This window comes from Macadamia integrifolia, unplaced genomic scaffold, assembly GCF_013358625.1.
Source record: "Macadamia integrifolia cultivar HAES 741 unplaced genomic scaffold, SCU_Mint_v3 scaffold1205, whole genome shotgun sequence".
Taxonomy (NCBI): domain Eukaryota; kingdom Viridiplantae; phylum Streptophyta; class Magnoliopsida; order Proteales; family Proteaceae; genus Macadamia; species Macadamia integrifolia.
The window spans coordinates 77,949-101,284 of NW_024868119.1; the positions used below are offsets into that span (position 1 = coordinate 77,949).

The 23,336-nt window shown below is 36.0% G+C and overlaps 1 protein-coding gene across 1 annotated transcript; it reads right to left on the reverse strand.

Annotated features, from left to right (window-relative positions):
• Positions 1 to 17,849: 17,849 nt before the first annotated feature.
• On the reverse strand, positions 17,850 to 19,762 carry LOC122063133. Its single transcript, XM_042626814.1, has 4 exons — positions 19,314 to 19,762; positions 18,986 to 19,219; positions 18,460 to 18,621; positions 17,850 to 18,371 (listed from the first exon to the last, which is right to left on the reverse strand). Exons 1-4 carry the CDS (start codon positions 19,414 to 19,416, stop codon positions 18,079 to 18,081), a joined length of 792 nt encoding a protein of 263 aa, XP_042482748.1. The 5' UTR covers positions 19,417 to 19,762; the 3' UTR covers positions 17,850 to 18,078.
• Positions 19,763 to 23,336: the final 3,574 nt, after the last annotated feature.

A 23,336-nucleotide genomic window follows, 5' to 3' on the forward strand; every position in this document is an offset into this window, starting at 1 on the left:
TTTTTTTTTTTTTTTTTTTTTAAACACAATTTAACGGCAGTGTTGCCCTGTTATACGTTCGGGTGGCCTCCGCGTTATCAGTGGGTCCTTATTTTGAAAACAAAGAGAGAGATAAGTAACTATGGAAAAAATGGTTCTCCTCCCTTGGAAAAAGTCTCCTGTCGCTACCATTCCAGAATTTTCATCGATCGTCTCGTTCACCATAAGAAAACTAAGGGAGTGCCCAACCTTCTCCCGAAAATATATGCATTAAATATACGAGGTTCTTATAACAGGATTCTCTCAACAATGGGCATAGAAAGTGCAGCAATAAATTGCCATGAAATGGTATGAACCATCAGAGAAGAGCGAGAGAGACTCAAAGGAACTTTTTCTCATGATATAATTATCTTATCATCTAGTCTGTCTTTGGTAGCCAATAGAAAAATAGAAGAAAAGAAATTTTCTTGATTTAAGAATTTTTCTTTATGCTTGGCATGTCTTGATCCTAGAGAAGATTCAGTTTTTGAATTTTAAAATTTCCTTTGGCTATGTTTGATTGCAAGGGAAATGAGAAGTGAAATGAAGATAAGTGAAATGGATTTTTTTTCCCCTTTTGAGTAGTTTGGTTGCAATAGAAATGAAGTGAAATTAATTTACCATAGTTGTTTGGTTGAATGTAAAATTGATATAAAATAGATGTAAAATTTTAAAAAATTAATAATCCAACCAAACTCCTGAGACGGGGGGAGAGTACTTTTCAATCCAGAACCCACCCAGCTCCTCAAAATTTTTATTGATTATGTGAATTAGGTCATTCAAGGTCTGTACCAAATCAAACAAAATGTCATCAGATACTATGTTCCATCACTAACCAAAATAAATCATTTCATTCTATATATCAAATGAATCTGCAGCATAAATAAATATTTAAAATAATATAAAAGATGATCACAAAGAAAACAGTAATAGATCACAATTGATAACGATTGAAAGGCCCATCCCAAAAGTCTTTTGGTAAAAAAAAAACCCAACAGGTCAATAATGCTCCATCTGGCTCAAACCCAAAGTCTTTTGGTAAAAAAAAACCCAAAAAGGTCAATAATGCTCCATCTGGCTCAAACCCAAAGTGTTTTTTGTTAAAACAAACCCAATTAACCTTGCACAATATTGTCCTCTTTAGCCCATGGGCTTCAAGACTTGAAAACACGACCTCAAGGCTTTAAAATAGGTCAGTCTGGTACTTGCCATATTAACTTTACCAATTGTAATACCCCGGTCCCATTAACCTTGCACAATATTATCTTTTTGGGCCTATGCCCATGGGCCTCAATGCTTTAAAACGTGTTGTGCCATGTTAAGGAAGCTAGAGGTTATTAACTAGTCCAAGAATCTCTCCTTAGACGATGTGAGACTATATTTTATACATCATCATCGATCTCCCAAACCCCCTGGTACTAAATTTATTCTTGGTGGAGACACCTCACCGATCTCCCAGTCGGATCCAATACTTGTCGTATTCTTAGGTGTCACAATGACAAAGCCTTTGGGAATTATGAAGTTTTCTTTTGCTCCTACAAAAGTACAAGAAAATATTGAGAAAATACAAAAGCTGTTCTTTTCTTTTCTTCTCTTCTAATGATAACCAAATATAATTTTTTTTTTCTCACCATTTCATTTATTTTCCTTTCTTTTCAGATTTTTTTATTTTTCTTTTCTTTTCTTCTCCTCTAATGGTAACCAAAATATACATACTTTTTTATTTTATTTTTTCATCATTTTATTTATTTTTTTTTTCTTTTCTTCTCTTGGCTACCAAACATAGCCTTAGGAAAATAGACCTTACTCAAAAGCGTAGTGTATGCTAGCCCTACTAGTCCCCTTCCTAGGCTCTCAATAAAACGATATGTGTCTACCCTATTGTACACTCTTGGATAGTGAACTATTACCTCTCTTTTTTTTGTCACGTCAAATCATGTTATGCAAGCATGCATAATTAAAAATCAGATGATGTACTTTTTTTTGTTTTTTTGGCTGTGAATCAGATGATGTACATTAAAGCATGGGTAATTTACAACGCCACCCCCTGGAGAATGCCAATATTATAGGGACACCCCCTCTCTTTCACCAAATTGGACTCGGACCCCCTACCGTCAGTCAACGTTACATGATGCTTTGAAATGACGTTTTTGCCCTTATGAGTAAAAACTGATAAATTAGACATTTTTCATTATCCCAAAAATACCCCTCCTTACCCTTTTATCTCTCCTTCTCTCCTTCTCTCCTCTTCTCCCTACCTGCTACAAACGGTTCAGACGAGTTCCAGCAGAGATAGAGAGGGCAGTCGCTGGAAAATACTTCTCCTTTTGTCGCCGGCGAGTAGTGCTTCCCATCCAGTTTCTGTCGCAGGCGAGAAGATATGTTTGTTTGTTTTTGTTTTTGTTTTTGTTTTTTTTTTCTCTTCTCTATTTTCCCCATTTTGATCTCTAGTTCTCTATTGGGATTTTGTGTGCTCAACGAGACGCCGAAGATAGACCCACGAACCTGCATATGCTCTGCCTAGAAACAACAGCAGAGAAGCAACAAGCACCTCTGAGAAGAAAAGTTTCAAGGCCCTTCCCAGTAAAGAGATTACTATTGTTCACTAATAAAAAAAAAATTCCATTATTCTACTATCAGGTGCAGTAGAAAAACACTAATCATAACAAACAACAGAACACAAAATTGTAAGTTTTGGACATGACTTACACAAGGTGTTTTGACCATTCATTAAGCTCAATGTGATAGGTAATACCAGGTGAAAATGAGATATCACCCAATATATTACAATATGAATATATATCAAATTGAGTGAAAGCCCCTAACTAATTATGACTTGTGTTTGTATGTGTGTTGCAGTTCATTATGTTCAGGTTGACAAAAACGGAGACCAAGTTAAAATCAGGAAATCCCTCGGTACCCTATTGAATACAGTGTCAAAACAGAAATGAAAATCAAGAAAAAGAAATCTACCCACATGTCCATTCCACATCAAGAACAAAATCAAAAAAACTTGTCCAGCCTTGTCCAGTCCACATATAAATGAAAATCAAAAAACCTTTCCAACATGTTCATTCCACATCCAAAATGAAAATAAAAAAACCTATACACATGTTCATTCCACATACTTGACAAAAATCAAAAGGCCTGTATACACATCAGAATTACACATATCGAAAACCTGTCCAGTCTAGTAATGATAATTTCCAAAATCAAAAGGCCTATATACACATCATTTCCCCCCCCCAAAAAAAAACCCCCTTTGTCCAAACTCAATTCTTGTTTGGCTTCTGCATTGCCTCCTTTTCACGTCTTCTTGCCCGAGCTGCTGTCGCTTTCGCTCTTTTCCTTGCTTGAACACTATCATTCAATGCAGTTGATGCATTATGTGATCTTGTCCGCTGAGAGACATTGACTTCAGCTTCACTAGCCCCCACATTTCGACTCTCCTACACAAGCATTTAGAACAATCCAAGTATAGTTGAGTAATTATGGAAGTATAACATATGTCTAAAATTTAGTAGAATTGATTACAATATCATAGGATGATAACTGAATGGTCTTTGGAGAATGAATCATGGTTACCTTCACAGTACTGCTTTTCCTTGCCCTTTTCCTCCTAATTTGACCCCCTTTACATGTTCTCCTGTTATGACCCTGAAGCCCACACTTATCACATCTTACTGATGTAGACTTCTTTTTGTTCTCATTTCCTGCTGGTTCACCGTCCTCCTTTTTTCTAACTTTTTTGGGTCTGCCTGGGTGCCTTCTCAAAGGTGGAGGCTCCACCACTCCCATACTACTTGTTTCTTCCAACTCTGATATGTCAGGAAGTGGGTGTATCATGTTCTCATAGAAAATAAAAACTATCACAGTAATCTGATAGGTTTTCCCTCTTAAATGTAATACAGCAAGCTGCATGTCTACATGGCAGCCCGGTAGCCTCCCATACTTGACACCCACATTTTCGAGTATTCAAGTTTACCACAAATCTTGATGTGCCATCGTTCACCTCAAATTCATTATATCCTGCTGATAGGGGCACACAAGATCTTGATTGTTGGTGGATCACATCCATTCTCTTCTTAATCTTTGGTGTCAAAGTCCCCTTGTAAGAACAAGCTTGCTCAAACCTCTTATGTAATTTATCCATCAAACTTATCCGCACTTGATCAATCAAATATAGGATGGGTTTGTCTCTATACGGGCCTACCCAGTTATTGAAGGACTCTGTCATGTTGTTGGTTATGTGATCACTTTTTGTTTGGTGATTAAATGCCCATCTTGACCATGAACTAGGCTGGTTTTCCATCAGAAAATCATATGCTTTTTGATTTATACTCTTGATCTCAGCCATTGCCTTTGTCCACTCAATTTCTCTGTAAGCCCTTGATGCAATCCAAAATAAAGCTTTTAGCTTCTCACCTTTATAATCTTTCCTGAAATTTGCATACAAATGCCTACTGCAATGCCTTGTATGTGATTCAGGGAAAACCTCCTTAATTGCATCAGTTAACCCCTACACACCCAATAAAAAAAAAAAAAAAAAAAAAAAAAAACAATATCAGAAATCAGCAATTGATATAAAAAAAAGAAGTAAAAACATTTAAAGAGAAATTGATAAGAAGGCACATTTTGCTTATCTGACATGAAAGTTAAATACCCCATGTCATCTGATGTAGAATACAATGCAGTATACAGATTCTGAAGGAACCACAGCCAACTGTCTTTGCACTCAGATTCAACAACAGCATAGGCAAGTGGAAATAATCCATTGCTCCCGTCAACAGAAATAGCTGCCAATAGTGTCCCTCCAAACTTTCCCTTCAGATGGCATCCATCCAACCCAATAAATGGCCTACAACCATTAAGAAACCCTCTTTTGCTTGCTTCATAACAAACAAAACACCTTTTAAACACTGGATTGTCGGCCATGTTAGTTCTTGAAATGAATTGAAGATTAAACATTGAACCTGGATTGGTTTTCCTAACCATCTCTCCATACCTTGGAAGCTTGGAATACGACTTGGCATGGCTACCCTCATTTACTTCTTTTGCAAGAAGACGTGCCCTCCAAATCTGACTGTAACTTGGTTGAATCTTATAATCCTTCCATAACATGGCTCTAATACTATTAGTAGACAACTCAGGATCTGCTTTGAGTTGTGGACCAAGTTTGTTAGTAATCCATCTTGATGTTGCATCCGGGTTTTTGTCTTTTCTTTGAGAACAAGTATGCTGAGGATTAAAAGACTTTATCATAAAAGTGATTTTATCTTCAGTCGGTGATGCATGAATTCTCCACTGACAACCATCATCAGCACAAATAACAGTTACCCTTGTCCTCTCATTTTTTATTCTCTGAAGATGACAACCCTCTTGGATTGCATAATCTTTCAATTCTCTCCTAAAATGGTCCACATCATCAAATATCATACCATCCTCTAGTTGGACTTTTCCTTCAACATCAAAAACACTTCTTGCCCTACGGACTTGTGGTGCATGGAACTCATCGGAGTCATAATCTGATAAGTCATCAGTTCCAATAGATGCTTCATTACCTTCAGAGCCATCCCCATCTTCAAAGTGCACCTCAGAGCCATCCCCATCTTCAAAGTGCACCTCTTCTTCACTTCCACTTTTACTAATATCTTTAAAGCCATCATCACTTTGCATTTTCCAGTCTTCATCTTCCGAGTCAGACATAACATACTCACATCCACTTGAGTATGTATTAGTCACATCATTTGCCTCATCTATCACCTCTACCACATCTACAATAGATTTTCCTTTCTCACTATGACTTGAAATTATCCCGGGGATTGTACCACTACCATCTTCGCTTGATCTCATGTTGGATGCACCAGTTCTGCCTATAGAAATACCTGAGCAACAAGCACTCTGGACTATCGGTTTTGGTACTCTAGATGTACCACTTTCATAATGAACAAATGATCCAATTCCAATGGTAGGAGGCTGCACTTCATTCCTCTGTCTTCTGCTTGGAAGATCTCTACCAACAACTTTGAATGGATAGTCATTAATGGTATGACCACCAAAACCATTGTCAAACTGCTTCACATTTGACACATACACCATAAGAACCCTCAACTCTTCAAAAATAGACAACACTTGCATGAGTGTGTCATCGTTCCATATATCAATCATAACCCTACTATCAGGCAGCATAGCTTGACAAGTGAACTTGATAGACCTCCCATCTGGAATATGTGACAACACCGTACTGTAGATGTCGCATAGTAACTCAAAATAACTGCACTTCTCTCTATCAACAATCTTGTGCTCAACCTTCCCATCGTAATGGTAATACAATGTGTAAGGATCCATTCTACAAATGATAACAATGCAATTAGTAAAATTCATAATATTTCTCACACTCTCTTATAATAAACATGAAAATCATAGCAAAATATAGCAAAGCACAGTTTTACCAAATGTAAGAACCACCATATTTGTCTTATTCAGCAAATAGTTCACATTGAATTTTTTACCAAGAAAACTAATAGTAAAAATTGTCTCTGAAACACAAGCATATGTTAACATGGAATTTCTTTTTTTTATTTTTTCAAAAAGAAAATAAAGTTTAAAGTGATGGGTTGTACCATACAAGAATGATTTATTAGTAGAAGTATAGATAGGAACCATTCCACATTCAAAAGGCCACTACAACATGGAGATAGTAATATTAACAGATGTAAAGAGACCCAGAAAGCATAAAGCACAAGGAACCATTGTTTTGGAAACAGTAACATATTAGGAAAATAAGGAGCAGAGCCCAATAATGCCTCAGAAACCATTTACAAGAGGCATAGTTTAGTACATCTATGGGACCCTTAAAGCACAACCAAAACACATTTCAATTTTAGCCAAGCTATGGTGCAAGACAAGAATAAGAATGATTTATTAGAATAGGAAAAGAAGAGGGGACCAAATGCTTAAAAAAGCCACAAGAAGTGATGGTACTGTCGGAACCAATAAGGCAGATACATATAATTTTCAATGGCTTAAAAAGGGAAAATTCTGTTCTGAAGCAGCTTGTGGACAAGAAACTAATGTATAATCATCCATGGTTGAAATCTACAGGTATAATCTGACAAAATGGTCTCAATCGTTCGATAGCTATTTGATGAGCAATTCGTGCATGTATTAATCATTATACAAGGTTATTCATATACAAAAGGATATCAAAACATTTCTCAATCATATATACCCAGTAATGAGAATAGAATTCAGATACAGAGTGAAGAGAGCCAGCAGAAGTAGCTATTCCTATCAATCGATTTGGGGATGATCAATAAAAGGGTAAAATTTCAGAGATACCTGTAGTCGCTGGAGGGGGTTCGCCGCCGTAGTCGCTGGAGGGGGTTCGCTGCCGTAGTCGCCGTCGTCGCCGTCGTCGAAAGAGTGTTCGCAGCCGCCGATCTGCAAGCCTACCCGTTCTTCTTCTCAACTCATTGAGGCTGATTTGTGACCCGTTAGAAGTGAGTAGTGAGTTAGGATTGTGAAATCGATTTGGGGATGATGAATAAAAGGGTTAAATGAGACAAGGAGGCAGGATAACATACCTGTAATCGCCGGAGGGGGTTTGCAGCCTCCGTAGACGCTACCGGAAGGTGTTGCAGCCACCGATCTGAAAATTCCTATCAATCTTCTTCTCCGACATTCTTCTTCGACGTTCTTCTCTTACTCAGTAACTCACGCGACTCGTCATATTTGAGTTGTGAGTTAGGTTTTCCTCCTCAATCGATTTTGGAAATAGAACCATTAAGGGCAATTTTGGTACTTCATTATTTTGAAGGGCAAAATGGAATTTAGAAAAAATATTAACTGCTGATGTCAGCATTCTTGGTATATTATGTAACGTTGACTGACGGTAGGGGGCCCGAGTCCAATTTGGTGAAAGAGATGGGGTGTCCCTATAATATTGGCATTCTCCAGGGGGTGGCGTTGTAAATTACCCTTAAAGCATTCCTTGGATCAAAACAAAATGGAAAGGTCAGTCTTCTTGTCTAAGCTGGAGCATTGGACCATTTTGGATGTCACATTAGTAAGGGTAGCACCACTACCATCCTTAGGAGGTTGTTCCTCAAATATCTCAATTATAGCATAAATCAATCTTAATGATAGCAAATTATAATATATTAATACATTATACTACTATTATAATATTATTGATATTAATATTATATTTTAAAGGGCAAAAAGGCCATTAATTAATGAAGATTTGAGTACGTAACAACAATAGAGAGAGGAGAGACCGAGAGAGACTGAAGAGAATTGAATACTCATTAAAATATCAAATAGGTCTTTGTATGTTTGCTTTTATTGGTGATCTTCCATATTTCACAGTGGTACGTGACAGTGAAATGCCTTAATTAGCTTCATGATAGTTGACTTATGAAAAGTCAAAGGAGATTGCTTTGACATTGATATGTCTTGATTTCATTTAAGGGGAATTTACTATCACTCCCCTACACTTGGCCTATATTTACTAAAACTCCCATATCTTTAACTGTTTTACTGATACTCTTCTGCATTTTTATTTTCACATCTCTTTTTTCCATGTTCTTTTTAAGTGTCCAGATTACCCTTCCTTTTCACTTGTAGCATATTATATTTTTTTTTCAAATTGATTTGTTCAAAACATGGTTTGAATCAAACCACTAATATTTTTTGTCTCATTCAATCATCAAGGATATTGTAAGTTCAAAAAAGAATAATTTTGTATCCAATCTATATCTATATCGGTATCATATGTTCCAATCGGATGCCATGCGTTTTTATTTATTTTTAATCCTTAGATTGGCTGAGACCGATACTAATCTAATACCTATATAAAAAAAGATTGCTAAATTTGTGATGAAGGATGAGATAAAATAATAATAATAATAATAATAATAATAATAATAATAATAATAATAATAATAATAATAATAATAATAATAATAATAATAATAATTGTAATAATAAATAAACAGCATCCCTGATGATTGGATGAGACTAAATAAAAAATAATAAATAAATAAGTAAATAATATCTTTAAAGACACATCAGCTATGTCAATATTCTTGATGATTGGATGAGACAAAATTTGCAAGTGGTTTGGTTCAAATCATATTTTAAACTAATCAATATGAAAAATGTGTAATAGGTTATAAGTAAAAAGGAAAGGTAATTTGGATATTTAAAAAGAGTAAGAGAGAAAAATATGTAAAAATAAAAAAGCAGGGAAGTATCAATAAAAAAGTAAAAAGTAGGGGAGCTCTAGTAAATATAGGCAAAGTGTAGGGGAGTGATAGCAAATTCCCCTTCATTTAATTGTTTTTGGTTCCATGACATGAGTAAGGTGTGCGCTTAGATCTTTGTCTTACAAAGCGTGTGGTTTTGAGTTTGACTCTTCTTATCTTCTTGGACCCACTTACAATTTTTATTATTTTGGTAAAAATTGAATGATTCTTATTCAATCCTGATTTGACCAGATGTATGCAATTTTGGGGTCAATATTGATCCGCCAATTAGATAGACCTAAGGCCTAAATATTTGTCCTAAAAAAAAAAAAAAAGGCATTCTATTAGATTATTTCCCCAAATACCAAGACGTTCTTGACAAATACTTTTTCATCATTTACTGAGTGCTGACTTCTTCATCTGTAAAGTTATTATGAAACTACGACAGAACTAAACAGTAGTACTAATTAAGTACTAATTAAGCTTAATGGAAGAGGACTATAGTATACGGAATGGAAAAAAATATAATATGATTTAATACATTTCGATTGAGATTTATTGCAGTAGCTTTTGTTGAGAAGTAATAAACTGAAATTTGAAGATTTTTGAGTTTTAAATTAGAGTACTCATCTGGTTTTATTTGTCAATGGCAATGGAATTCTGACTTTGTTTTTATTAAGGAAAAAAAAAATAAAAACTTACTGGCATTGACCTCCAAATTGACATTATGGACCTCATTTCTAAATGATTGAAAAACTGATCTTCATCCTTCACGTCTAATAAACATTAGGACTCAGTAATGAATAAATCTAATCTTCGTATAATTTGTATCAGATTTGAGTGGTCCAATATTTTGATATATACATTGATGCTGTCCTCTCTTTTATTTTTTATTTTTTAAATAATTCTATCTTTTAGGTGAAAAAATTATTTAAAAAAAATGCATTCGAAAAGTTTTTTCGACATTTCTTTTCCCTTGGCATGCTCCCTTGCTCTTGACAGTACTTCTTTATATATATATATATATATATATATGAGAAAATTGCATTGCCACCCCCTGAATTTTAGTCCTTATTCAATGCCACCCCTTGGACTTTTCGAAACACCAAAGACACCCCCTAATCATTTAAAAAATTTCAAATTCGTCCCTGCCATTAGCCATCCCCATTAAGTGATGGAATGTCTGTTAGTTTTTGTTTAAAATATCCAAAATACCCCCACTCAAGGTGAGTTGGACCATCTTACCCTCTGCAAATCTCAACCTCTTTGCAAATCCCTCCCGTTCTCTCTCGATCTAAGATTAGGTTTCCGTTATCACTGTTGTCGTACTCTCTGGGAAGAAGCAATCTCGATCTCCGTCAAAAAACCAATTCCAAGAGACAAAAGTAGAGAGCTGGTAGAGAGAAGAAGAATCTCACTTTCTCTCTCTATTCTATAGAGTACAGACATGTTCTCTTTCATCTGCTTCGCCAGGATCTTTGAATCTTTTCCTTAAAAATCCATTAATGGCTGATTACCTTTTAAGGAAATGGTCTAAAACCCTAAATTTGGTGTGAGATCTGTTTTTCTTTTTTTTCATGGTAGAAAGGGGTCAAGAAGAGCAGAACTGTGTTTTCCTTTTTTCACTGAATCCTCAATTCTTGGATGATTTTTCGCTGATCTTTTTCTGGTTTGAAACTGAGAGAATGGAAGGGATATGGCATCGGCAAAGACGTCCCGATCGAGAAGAACAATGGCCTCGGGGAAGGTCGTCAATGGTGTACTGCAGCTTAAGTGTCGTGTGCTGGCGCCATATGGTTACAAGTACCTGTTTAAATGGCCGATGAGTCGAGACTATGTGTGGTATCCTAATGTGCCTCACAAGGAATTGACAATGGAGAAGGCGGTTCAGAACTGGATTCAATTTGAAGGGGATCGATTCAAGTTCCCCGATGGTGGTCCCATGTTCCGTAACGGCGCTGATGCTTATATTGATGATATCGGCGAGTTGATCAATCTCAAGGATGGATCCATTAGAACCGCCATTGATACAAGTTGTGGGGTAAGTTGCTCTCTCTACATCTCTCAGGATTTTCTCTCTCTACAAGTTAATTGTCTTGATTTTTGTCGACTTGGGTCAACTCTGTTCACGTCCCCAAGATCAAATCTCAGGTTGGGTGTCGTCTTCTCCAGTAGTAGAACTTTCTTTAGAGATCAGAACTTCTCTGTAGACATGGTTGAACCGATTGTGTTTGGTTTATTACCATCCCACATTCTTCCTTAGCTTTACATTTTGGCGATGGCAATGGCGACGGCGACAGCGATGGCGAAGGCAACAGCAATGGCCATGACGACGGCGACGGCAACAGCAACGGCGATGGTGATGGCAACAGCTGTAGCACAAGCTCCCTTCTCGGATTTGTCAACCAACCATATGTGAGTGAGTTTAGAAGAAGGGTCAAGGGTAATATGGTCCACTCACATCATATGGGGGTGTTTTGGGCATTTTAAATAAAAACTAACAGACATGCCATCACTTAACGGGGATGGCTAACGGTAGGGACGGATTTGAAATTTTTTTAATTATTAGGGGTGATTTTGGTGTTTCGAAAATTCCAAGGAGTGGCATTGAATAAGGACTAAATTCAGGGGGTGACAATGCAATTTTCTCTCTCTCTCTCTCTATATATCTCTCTCTCTCTCTCTCTATATATATATATATATATGGAGAGAGAGAGAGAGAGAGAGAGAGAGATCATCTTAAGTGATACGTGACAAAGGAAGCCCGCCTTAATTAGCTTTATGAGAGTTGATTAATGAAAAGTCAAAAGAGATAAGTCAACTATTATCGTGTTATGAATCCATTATATTTTGTGATCAATGACATGATTAAAGATGGGCTCTTAGAAAATTTCTCAGCAAACCTGTTGGGCAAAGCTAGCAAGCCCAAACGTTTCACTTCCTAGTGTTGCTCTTTGTCATCTTTCTTGATTAATCCCACTCCCACGAAGTCTTCTTGAGTGCAAGGTAGTGTATTGGGAGAGAATGTGAAGTAATTAGGACTTTGAAATTCATTTGCTTGAATGAGAGAATGAACTAAAAAGCAATGAAGTGTTTTTATGATATATGATTAAAAGGTAACTGGGAGAAAGTTTTGGGTTCACCCATTTATTTAAGTTCATCAATATATTGCTGACTTTCCCTTATATGTCAATAGAAGAATTCCTCATCTACTGTGGCTTAAGAAAAATTGGGTCCAAACTAAAATATCTTATATTTGATTAAAATTAAGGAAATCTCATTTACAACTGAAGTTGGAAAAAAAAAAATTTTCATTTGATATGTCTACTTGAAAAAATGTATAGTTTTTAGTAATGAAATAATGGGAAATTATTTTCAAATTATTTTGAATACCTTTTTACATTTATATTAAATAACTTTACAAAAAAGGATAATAGATAGTCAAAAGAAGGATTTTTTTTTGGCTGAAAATCAACGAAAGATATATCAAAGATTGAAAAGGATGTGAAAAATAGGCATATCTAGACCGGGAAAAATACTTAAAATTTGCTTGGCTCCACCTTTAGAAGCCATGAGAAGAGCACAAGACAAATAAAATAAAAAAGGGAAAACATTAGGGAAACCACCTTTGGCATTGTCATTAGTAGAATCTTTTTTTCTTTTGGTAACGACAGATATCTGACCTAACTAGTTATGAGGGCTCATACTAACCCCACAATCGCATAGACTAGGTCATACTGTGGTTAAATGAGAACTATTCAAATTTCATCGAAAGCAGTGAAGAGTAAGCACTAAACACCTCATTGTGAGTGGTCCAAAGAAGGTAAAAGGAGTCGAACTCAGAACCACACGCTTCATCAGCAAAACTTTAAATCCTCAACTATATACAACACATGCACAGACTATCAAACATCCATTCTTGAAATGGAACTGAAGCCTTTTTGGAAAATCCCATAAAACTTTTGAACCAACAATCTCCGGGGGAAGAAGGCCAAAATTGAGAAATCTGCTTAGATGCAATCCTTTTACCCAAAAGATTTGCAATAGTTTTCATTTTCCTATAGTAATGAGTAATTCTCCAGTTTATAGAAGCAAAACATTGCCCAAAGAGGGGTACCCATTGCTGCTGAAATTTCCATGGGGTGATAGAATTATTTTTATCACCAAGAATACTAATAGAAGAATCACTTCAGTCCCAAGCTTACGGAAATTTTGCTCCTTTGCCATTTGCAATCCCTTGAAGAAAGCAGAGAGCTCCGCATAGTAAATTAATTGAATACCCAAATAATAAGAGAAGCAACCTTTGGGATCCCCAAAAGAGTTTCGGAAAATTCCTCCTGCGCTAGCATGTTTCCACATTTCTCAATGAACATCTATCAATATTGAGTTTCATCTTGTCCAGATCCAATTTTCTCCATAGAATCTCTATAATTCTGCCAAGGAGAGACAGACCTTAATATTCAAAAGAAGGTCAAAAACCCTACTCACTTCATCATTTTGGTGACAATAAGATGTACCTTTAAAAATATTTAAGTGATGTGGTTATTTATTAAAGAGGAGGTTCACTTCGACGCTTTGTTGCAATTTTTCACCAGTAAGAGGGGGAGGGTATTGAATTGTCCAAAAGGGGTGGCCAATTAATGGGAAGAGAGTGTGCGGGATCCACGAGTCGGGTTTTTTTTTTTTTTTTTGCTACCAATAGGTATCCATCCAAGCCTTCGATCATAATAGTCATGTGGGTCCATGCTGAACTCACAATTGCATGGAGTAAATCATACCAAGGTTGAATAAGAACCATTCAACTTTTACCAAAAGCAGTGAAGAACACCAAACACCTCCATGTGAATGATTCCGAAGAGATAAGAGGAGTCGAATTCAAAACCACATGCTATCTGAAGTGAAAATCCCTTGCCATCTAAAAATCTCAAGAAATGTTTAGTTCTATTAAACATAATCTTGCTAACATTGCCCCCTTCTTCATTTGGACCAACCTGCCATATTTATGGTGGATGGTTTGGTCATTATTTGCTATTTCGAAATAATGCATTTGAGGTTGATGTAGAGATATCCCATATTCAATAACGTGGCATATCAAGTCTTATTTCGAGTCTAGTGAATCTTCACGTACATGAATGTATGTGAATATACATGAACGTCCCTAGTCCGTGGATATGGCATCTATTTTCTCTCTCCTCATTTAATAAATATAATTCTTATAGATTCTACATGACCAATAAATCAAAAATGAGTCAGGAGAGATTAATTAAGAGGGTAGAACTCAGCGCAATGATGATAAGACTGTGTACATTCATTTTTTATTCATTTGTGCACCAGATCAGATTTGGTTTGGATCTTGGCCCTATATAGAGCAATCTCTTTTTTCTTTCCTCCTTTTTTGGTACTATAACTATATAATGCGATCTCAACTTGTAATAAAGTATACCCATAAATCTCAGAACATTAATGCTTTTATTTAAACTATTTTGTTTCATTAAAGCATAATGGTGATTGGGTTAAGGGGTGGGGGAGAATAGGCAGCAGTCTAGCTTCTTCTTCTTCTTTTCTTTTTTGGTTTATGAACTGCCCGATGAGACTTTACTTTGCACACTAGAGGGGTAAAGAAAATGATAGAAAGAGGGAGAGGTGGTCTACCAGATCTAATAAGCTAGTACCTGTGTTCAATCTTGAAGGTACATCTTTATCTTAAGGTACATGAAAAGAACTTGTCCAGCTACTGATATTAAAGAATTGAAGAAAAGGAATGGGGATTTGATATATTAACCTATTAACTAACAGCCATCAGTTGTTGAATATGGGGCCATTTCTATTTTAAGTTGAACCTTAAATTAATTTATTCTTGCGAAATAGCTCGATAATGGGCAAATCATCAACTATCATTGCTTCTATAGATTAATTGTCACTCGAATCTCTACCTGTTAAAAGGGGAGCCAATAAGACTGTAAGTATTTATTGCGAATCTTTTCCTGGACCTGCAAATATAAAAACTTGGCCCAAAAGATGGTGGGGACATAGTGGCAAGCTTTGGTTGATATCTCCTACATCTATAGAGTTTGCGCATTGGTTGTAGTCTCTGTTTGAAAAACATGTTCTTGGATGGCATAAGGATCGAATCCTGTCATATGTATCCTTCCTCCTCTTTTTCTCCTCTGGTGTGCATAAGTGAAGTTTTATTGGGCAGTTCCTTCATATATGTAATAGCAAAAATAACTTTAGAGGATAAAATCCCTAAAATGGTAGGCATAGAATACTGTAAGATTGTATTAAATTCATCAGTTGGCTAATCTTTACCATCCAACTGTAGAATATTTGACCAGATAAACATGCCATATTGCTCAAATGGAGGGGACTTTCAATCACCGTGTTATATTTTAGCCCAATTGGATTTCATCATTAGTTAAAAGATCATATGTATTAAGAGAAAAGATAAAATGAATAGATTATATCACTCTGGCAAAGTCAATCACAACAATAAAGAAAGAGACTCCCAGACCGTCTATCCACTTCAGCATTGCCATCAGCAAAAACGACCAACCAAGAGAAACCTTCCTTAAAGAATATAAGAAAAACTACTGAAGATGGAATCTTGGACGGTTGAGAGCTTCAAGGTCTAACTCCATATTTATCAAAGCCGGGCAATCTTGAACAAGACTAGAAGTTTCAAACTTTGCTACTGATTTTGAAAGGTAATCAGCAATTGGATTTGCTTCACGGTAGTAGTGAGTTATTTTTTAATCAACAGAGTTTAGATAGGAAGATAAGCCCCAGATAAGCCCCACCATAGTTGACGAAGATACAAAGAGTAATATCATTAAGCACGAGAGAGACCATGGCCACCAAGTCAGACTCAATCCATAATTGGCTTATTCCTTATCTCCTCTAAGCTCAAAGAATTCAACTTCAAAGTTGATCTTCAGCCCAAGATATTCTCTGAAGAAAGCTACCATTGAGGCTAACTCATTTCTAAATACTCCACCTGCTCCTACCTTGCCCGGATTTTCAAGCAAACATAACCATCTATAATAAGCTTAATCTAGCGGCAGCGGCGGGGGAACCAATAGATATGAAACAAGTCTCTAGGTCTAACTGAAGCACCTACTCTTCTGGCATAGATGAGATATAAGATAGAAAAAAGTCTACCGGTATGAATCAGAGATTGCAAACTCATCTCACTTTTTATGTCGCAAAACAATGAATTGTAGGTTTTAATATTCCTTCAAATCGCCTTGGTCCAATTGGAGTTCACCAAAATGGGAAAGAAAAACTTTGAAAATCTAGCAAATAGTGCATGCCAATATATGATAATTGAAAATATATGGTTCATGGATATATGTGGGAAGGTACGTATTTGACTAAATTTGTGTCTAAAATTTAACCAGTAGCCATCTAGAATGACCAGAATGGATTACATGGGCCATTTAAGTGGTAGGCCATGAAGTGGCAAATTTTGAATGTAAAATTGCCACTTGGCAGATGGTTGGACCGTATCAAATGACCTCTCAACATGGGCAACTTGTCCTATAATTTTTTTATGGAAAATGATGATCCCCACACTGGTGGTATTATGCACTATTTCACACTCTCTCCACTTTGACATGACATTCTCGTCCTATATTTGGATCATTTCTCACCCTATCTTGCATCCTTCTTCGCCTGACATGGGATTCTAGCACATGCTGCTGCCATGGTAATCCTTTGTTCATTCTTTTAATAAAATAATAAGAGTAAAGAATGCTATCTTAGCACAAGTATATATCTAGACACAATTGATGCAAAAAAAATCTGTCACACGAAGATGTTCTCACCTACCCTCCTATTGGGGGTTGAAATCGTCTGTAATTCCGATCTCGTACAATTTCGTGCAATACCACCTTCAAGTGGTGACACATGTATTGATACCAATACAATGGTCCAGATCTGGTACAACTAATAAAACATTAAATCAGTGAAGAGGCATTTAAATCAGATCTGGACCATTGCATTGGTATCAATACACGTGTCACCCCTGAAGGTGGTATTGCACGAAATTGTACAAGATCGGAATTACAGACGATTTTTTTCCCTCCCATTGGAATATGTACCTACGTCACCAGGCCAAGAATCTTTTACCCAAATAACTATGATATTTATATGCATCTTACTGATCCCAACTTCTTCCAAGAGCAATACAAGTTCTTAAAATCGTCTCTAACCATTACACCAAATCTAGGCAAACCATTGGACCAAAAAGTATGATATCATAAAAGAGTCTCATGACATCACTAACAGAATAAAGTCTTTCTTCTTCTTCAAGAAGGGAGTAGATACTTTGTCAAAATCCCAAAGCCCTGTCCACAAAATAGAGAATGAAGGCATTTGGGAGTTGTGAAAGCAAAAGCACCATATTCTCACGTAGTCCTAGAAATTTCCCTTTTATAATCCATTTAAAAAAAATAAAATAAAATATGAACCATACCTCTTCAACCCACTATCAATTCAGATTCTGTGCTTAGATCACCCTCTTCCCTAAAAAGGGCAAAACTCCAAAGCTTAAAGCTTCTCCCACTTAGACTAATCATTTGTTAATGAGACAATAACCTAATCCACTTTGTCTTGTATAGGTGCAATTTACAGCTTTTTAATACACGAATTCAACTGTGTATACTCACTCTTAAGTCTTAATTGGTTCAAAACCCATTAATTATAACACACTCAGTCATCTCATACTCATTCATCTTCTATCTTTAGTTACTATACAATTGAGACTACATCCATGGATTAAGCTAGAACAAGAATAACCCTTCAATCTTTTTCCTTAACCTCTGGTTCTGATGATTGTGATGGTTCCTCTCCCTTGAGTCTGGATTTTGGTTAGGGCCACCACTGCTTTCCCTGAGAGACCGGGACCATCAGGAGAGACACATGGACGACCAGCAAAGTCTCCAACCGGGTGCCTCACCGGTCTAGTTGGTGGCATGAGGATCCTCTCATTAATATCATTAAGGGTCACGTCCCCATCTACTCCTCCAGGCTTCACTAATGCAAATGGGTAGACTACTCCAGTAATGACTTTCTTTTTCATCTTAAGCCCACCACCCTCTGAAACACCTAAAGCAATCAAAACATTCAACTTAGAACACATGAAAGGAGGAGACATGAGAAATATCCAGACAAAACCTGAAAAAGGAAGTTATACCTTTGGCTGACACAGTATCACTTGAAATTTGGGTGTCTCTGTCATGGCAAGAAGGAAAATCATATGTTTCAGGACCTGACACTGAGTCTTCTGCTGTTTTGATCCCTGACAAAATGGTTTCTCCATCACTGATACTGCTGATTGAAGAGTTTAAGGGTTCACCTGTCATAATCACAATATGCTTTTATATTAGGGTTCCATTGAATAATCTTACATATAATGTAAATAACCCGTTGGAGACTTGTACTCTCTCCTTAATGACTAGCGTTTAAAGATAAGTTTTACAGAAATTCTTAACAAGTGGTATTAGAGCCAAGATTAGGGCAAAGCGAAGCGTATGACCCTGGATCTCACATCGTATTTCACTCTTATTAGATCTATTACCCATTTTTGGGTTCTTTGATACATTTATAAAATGATGATGGTATTAATTTATAGTAGCCTAAAAGAAAAAATGGGTTCACCTTAGATCATGAAGAAAGTAATCAATAAAGAAAATAAAATCAAGAGAGATAATATAAATTACCTGAAACCCCATTAGCTTCAGTTATGTTACTAAAACAACTAAAATTCTCCAGTGGCTCTCCAGTCCAATTCGAACTCCAATAGTTCTGCAAGCTCATTCTTTGATCATGATCATCATGGTCATATAACTCCAAGCGTCTTCTCTTACACCGATCATTCCATTCCATCAAAGCATCTTGAAGATACCCAGTTGAAAAATCAGGAAGTGGTAAGAAGGGTGCACTGGTCTCCATAACTGAGTAAGCAATGAAAGATAGAATTCTACAATTAGCCATTAAAGGTTATAACCAAGAAAGAAAGAAAGAAAGAAAGAAAAGGGTAACCATTACTTAAGGACATGTCTGCGTTGAAAACTCCAAGGCTGTGAAGATCCCAAGCTAAGGAGGAGGAGGAATTGTGGCTGCTGCTGTGTAGATTACTATTGTATGCCATGAAAGTGGAACCCTCTTCTCTGAGTATAATAGGATTCGGAAATATGCCATAGCTTCTATATTTAAAGGAGAAGCTTTGGAAAAGTGAAGAGAAGATGATCCCTTTAGATTTTAGAAGAAGAGAATTCAGTCAACGGCAAAGAAGAAGAAGAAATCAAGAAAAGATCATAAAGTGATGTTTCTTGGGATTCGGCAACGGTTTGGGTGGTTTGCGGGGGACTCCATGATTGCAAGGTTATCATGTTGGAATGTTTGATTATGTAAGAGAGAGAGAGAGAGAGAGAGAGAAGTGGTGGACAGCCTCAGGTCTTCAATAGTACATGAATACACTTAACAGTGATACAGAATTCAAAATTCTGGCTTTTCCTTTATGGCTTTGCTGGGTCAGGTATGGAATAGCAACTGTTTTGCTTTTATGTTTCAGATTCTAGATGAACTTTCTTTGCGAAGTCTGGTCATGGAGAGAGAGGAGGAGGACCCATATCAACATTACAAGTTCACAAAATTTTTCTCAAGTGCTTTTCATGGTGGATGTCCTTTAGCTGGTGGAAATGGGACCACAACATGGCATGCCGGCTTGAGATAAAAGTGGTCCACCCCCATTTTATTGATGATTTAAGGCAGTGATTTTTAAGATTTGAAATTGATTATCAGATGGGTCTGACCCGGCTTTAACCTGATACATATTAATTAGTGGGATGAGGATAGCTGCCAGGATGCGTGCAGCTTATGCCAGCACCCCCAGCCAATGGGACAGCCGTTGTGGGCATCCAACATGAGGGTTTTTAGTTTCAAAAGTTTCAAATTTCTAGTAAATCTTATGGGTTTTATTTTGCTCACCAACTCAATTAAGCTGAGACATGACATTTGAGTAAGGGGCTCTTTACCCATCCAAGTAATTTGAACCATCTTAATCTCTCACATGAAAGAAACTATTGCCAATCAGTATTAGAATTAAATGGAAGAAATGTATGAGTGCATGTGAATTAATCACTTTGGGGTCTGTGAAATGATTGGTTGGACTTTAATTTCAAATGGTTATTATGACTATGGGGATCCCAAGTGGAGAACTTAGTCCAAACTGGTCTTTTGCATGAGTTAATTTGCATGTCTAATGCCAATAGATTTGTACCTTGAATTTTTCACAAATAAGGTAAGGGTTGAGTACTCTGTCCACATTGTAGTCACACTATTTCTTTCTATGATAATCATGAGTTTCACTGTGGAAATGATGAACCTAAGCAACAATTTTGAGTATGCATGTTTATGTATAATGAACTAGATCACTTGGGATTTCTTGAATAGATTATCATTAACTATTTATGGAACAGTATTTTTAACTGTAAAATATAATTGGTTCTTAGGTTTGAGAAGTTCATCAATCTAATTTTGTATTATGGGTTTTGGTGTACTGACGATTGATGCTATAAAGTTATATATCAATGCCTTTGATTTAGGATATTCATCTAAGTAGGTGAGAGATGTCCAACAAAGAATTCACTTTCAAGTGAGAGAATATTAAAGAGAAATTATATGTTCATTGCGGCATAAAAATCTGGATTCAATGACATCGTTTGTAAATAGTTTATAATGTGTAATGCATTTTATTATTAAATAGTAATAAATTATTTTTTAAGTGTTTCATCACCAAAAAAAAAATTCTAGTCCAATCAGTGGAGAAAATTCTCCAAACATGATGTTTCAGCAAACCAGAGTGGTGGTTGTATATATTTCCATGCCTAGTTATCTCTTACATGATACTGAAAAATGTGGACAAATTTGCTAATAATATGTTTATTTGTGTGAACAGATTCTGAATTAGTCAAACCATTCTTATTTTATTTTAGGAGAGTTTTCCTCCACCATGCGGCCAGGGTTCAACCATGGACGAAATCAATAATACCCTCCCCCTATTGTGTGATACTCTCTCTTGGGCATCGGAAAGCCATTATCAAGGAATTCCCCTTTCACCATGGCTTAGGCTCTGTTTGGTTGAATGGAAAATTAAAGGGAAGGGAAGTGAAATTTTCACATTTTAAAAAGAAATGTTTATAATCATTATCCCATATGATTTTATAAACTACTTAATTTTTCTAACCATATTTAATAATGATATATTTTACATATAATTTTTATTTTACATATTATAGTAAAGGGTTTTGGATGCAAAGTAAAGTGAAATTTTATAACCAAATGGAATGATTTGAAGTTAATGTTAAAGTCACATGGGTAATGATTACATTTATTTTCTTTTTAAGTATGAAAATTTCACTTCCCTTCCCTTTAGTTCCCCTTCAACCAAACATAGCCTTAAGGAAAACTTGGTCCTTTCATTTTCATAGAAGCAGGTATGAGATGGGTTATCTCTTGGATTATCATATCTTGTGGGCCCTATCATAGGCCAAGAGCACCTTGTGAGGCTGAGATATCATATGGCCCTGTTTAGTGGGCTTGATTAGGAGCATGGTGGGTCAGGTCTTGGATGAGCCTGGCCCACTACACCAGCAACACTTTGCGAGTATTGAAATTTATAAGTGGATTTTATCAGAAAAAAAAAAAAAAAAAAAATTATAAGTGGACAAGTCACAAGATGCACCAAACTCACCTAACTCATAAATAATGGTCTTGTCAATCCCATTCCCCACTAATTGTGCTTATCAGCATAAACACTAGTTACCTCTATCTTAATCCAGTTGGAAACCACATTCTCAGCTAATGGAAGTGCTTAATGCTACAAACAGATTCATCCAAAAAAAAAATGCTACAAATAGTTCATCTTAATAACTGGATTATTGTCATCATCATCCAAGGTAATAGTAGTTTTGGAATGGCCCAAAACCCCTGCAGGCCAAGAAGTTGAAGTTGATAAATGAAACTCAACATTAGCAATCTGGGCTAGAAAAACATTTCACTACTCCCCTTCTACAGTGAAACCATTTCCAAGAGCTAAAAACACTGCACCTGTTTTTCTGGTTGGGTTCAACCTTTCAGAACCATATTAATAGAAGGGTAGTACCCTGTTAGGTTACTATGTTAGTCTCAGTGGTACATAAAACTCTGCTTCTCTTTTTTTTTTTTTTTTGTTAACCAATGAGCCCATACCCCTTTTAGCAAAAAGGGAACGGCAAAAAAACAGAAATGGATGGTACGGGTTTTAAACAGTAAAATATTTTGAACGATACAATCAAACAAAAGGTTAAAAAAATAGATAATGGCAAAAAACAAAAAACGGACGATACGGGTTTTAAACGTGTAGAGTTTAAACAAATGGGACAAAAAAAAGGATACTATACTCGTATAAATTAAAGAATTATTACATGAATACTTGCATCTAATATTCAAAATAACTACAATATCCAACACTAATGCATATATATATATATATATCTCATGTCTCATTATAAGTTTTATTATATATAATTGAATATCATCCACTACCAATTCTAAATTCATACACTACATATGTCCAAGTTTTGTTTAGCAAAGTGGCTTGGCTAAGATGTTATTCATTGTTGTCAACATAGTCGACACACTCTTGGAGTAATGTATATTCAGTTTGAATTAGGAGTCATCACTTTAGAAACATTTTTCAGCAAATGCATCAATTTGTATCTCAATTTCGGGATCCATACATTGATATTGAATTGAATATGATATCATGAGAAATATAAGTCATTGAGTTAACTTCAAGTCAGCGAAAGAATCAAGTGTATCAGAGTTCGGGAGAGAAAGATATGGTCAACTAAGTAGACATTCTGTTCAACAAGTTAAGTCTTAAAAAAGGCCAAAAAACGAAACGCGTTTAAACGTTTTAAACATGTTCAGAACGGAAAACCTCGCCGTTTGCTTTTTTTTAAGTATCTTTGAAAAGCATATGGAAAAACGTGTTTTAAACGGTAAAAAAAGAGAATATGTTTAAAA

Excerpts from the sequence above, each read along its gene's own strand:
- LOC122063133 (XM_042626814.1), bottom strand. The coding sequence starts at position 19,416 with ATGGCATACAATAGTAATCTACACAGCAGCAGCCACAATTCCTCCTCC. Across the intron at positions 18,622-18,985 it reads TGAAGCTAATGGGGTTTCAG|GTGAACCCTTAAACTCTTCA; the intron begins GTAATTTATATT and ends TGATTATGACAG. Across the intron at positions 18,372-18,459 it reads TGATACTGTGTCAGCCAAAG|GTGTTTCAGAGGGTGGTGGG; the intron begins GTATAACTTCCT and ends TGATTGCTTTAG.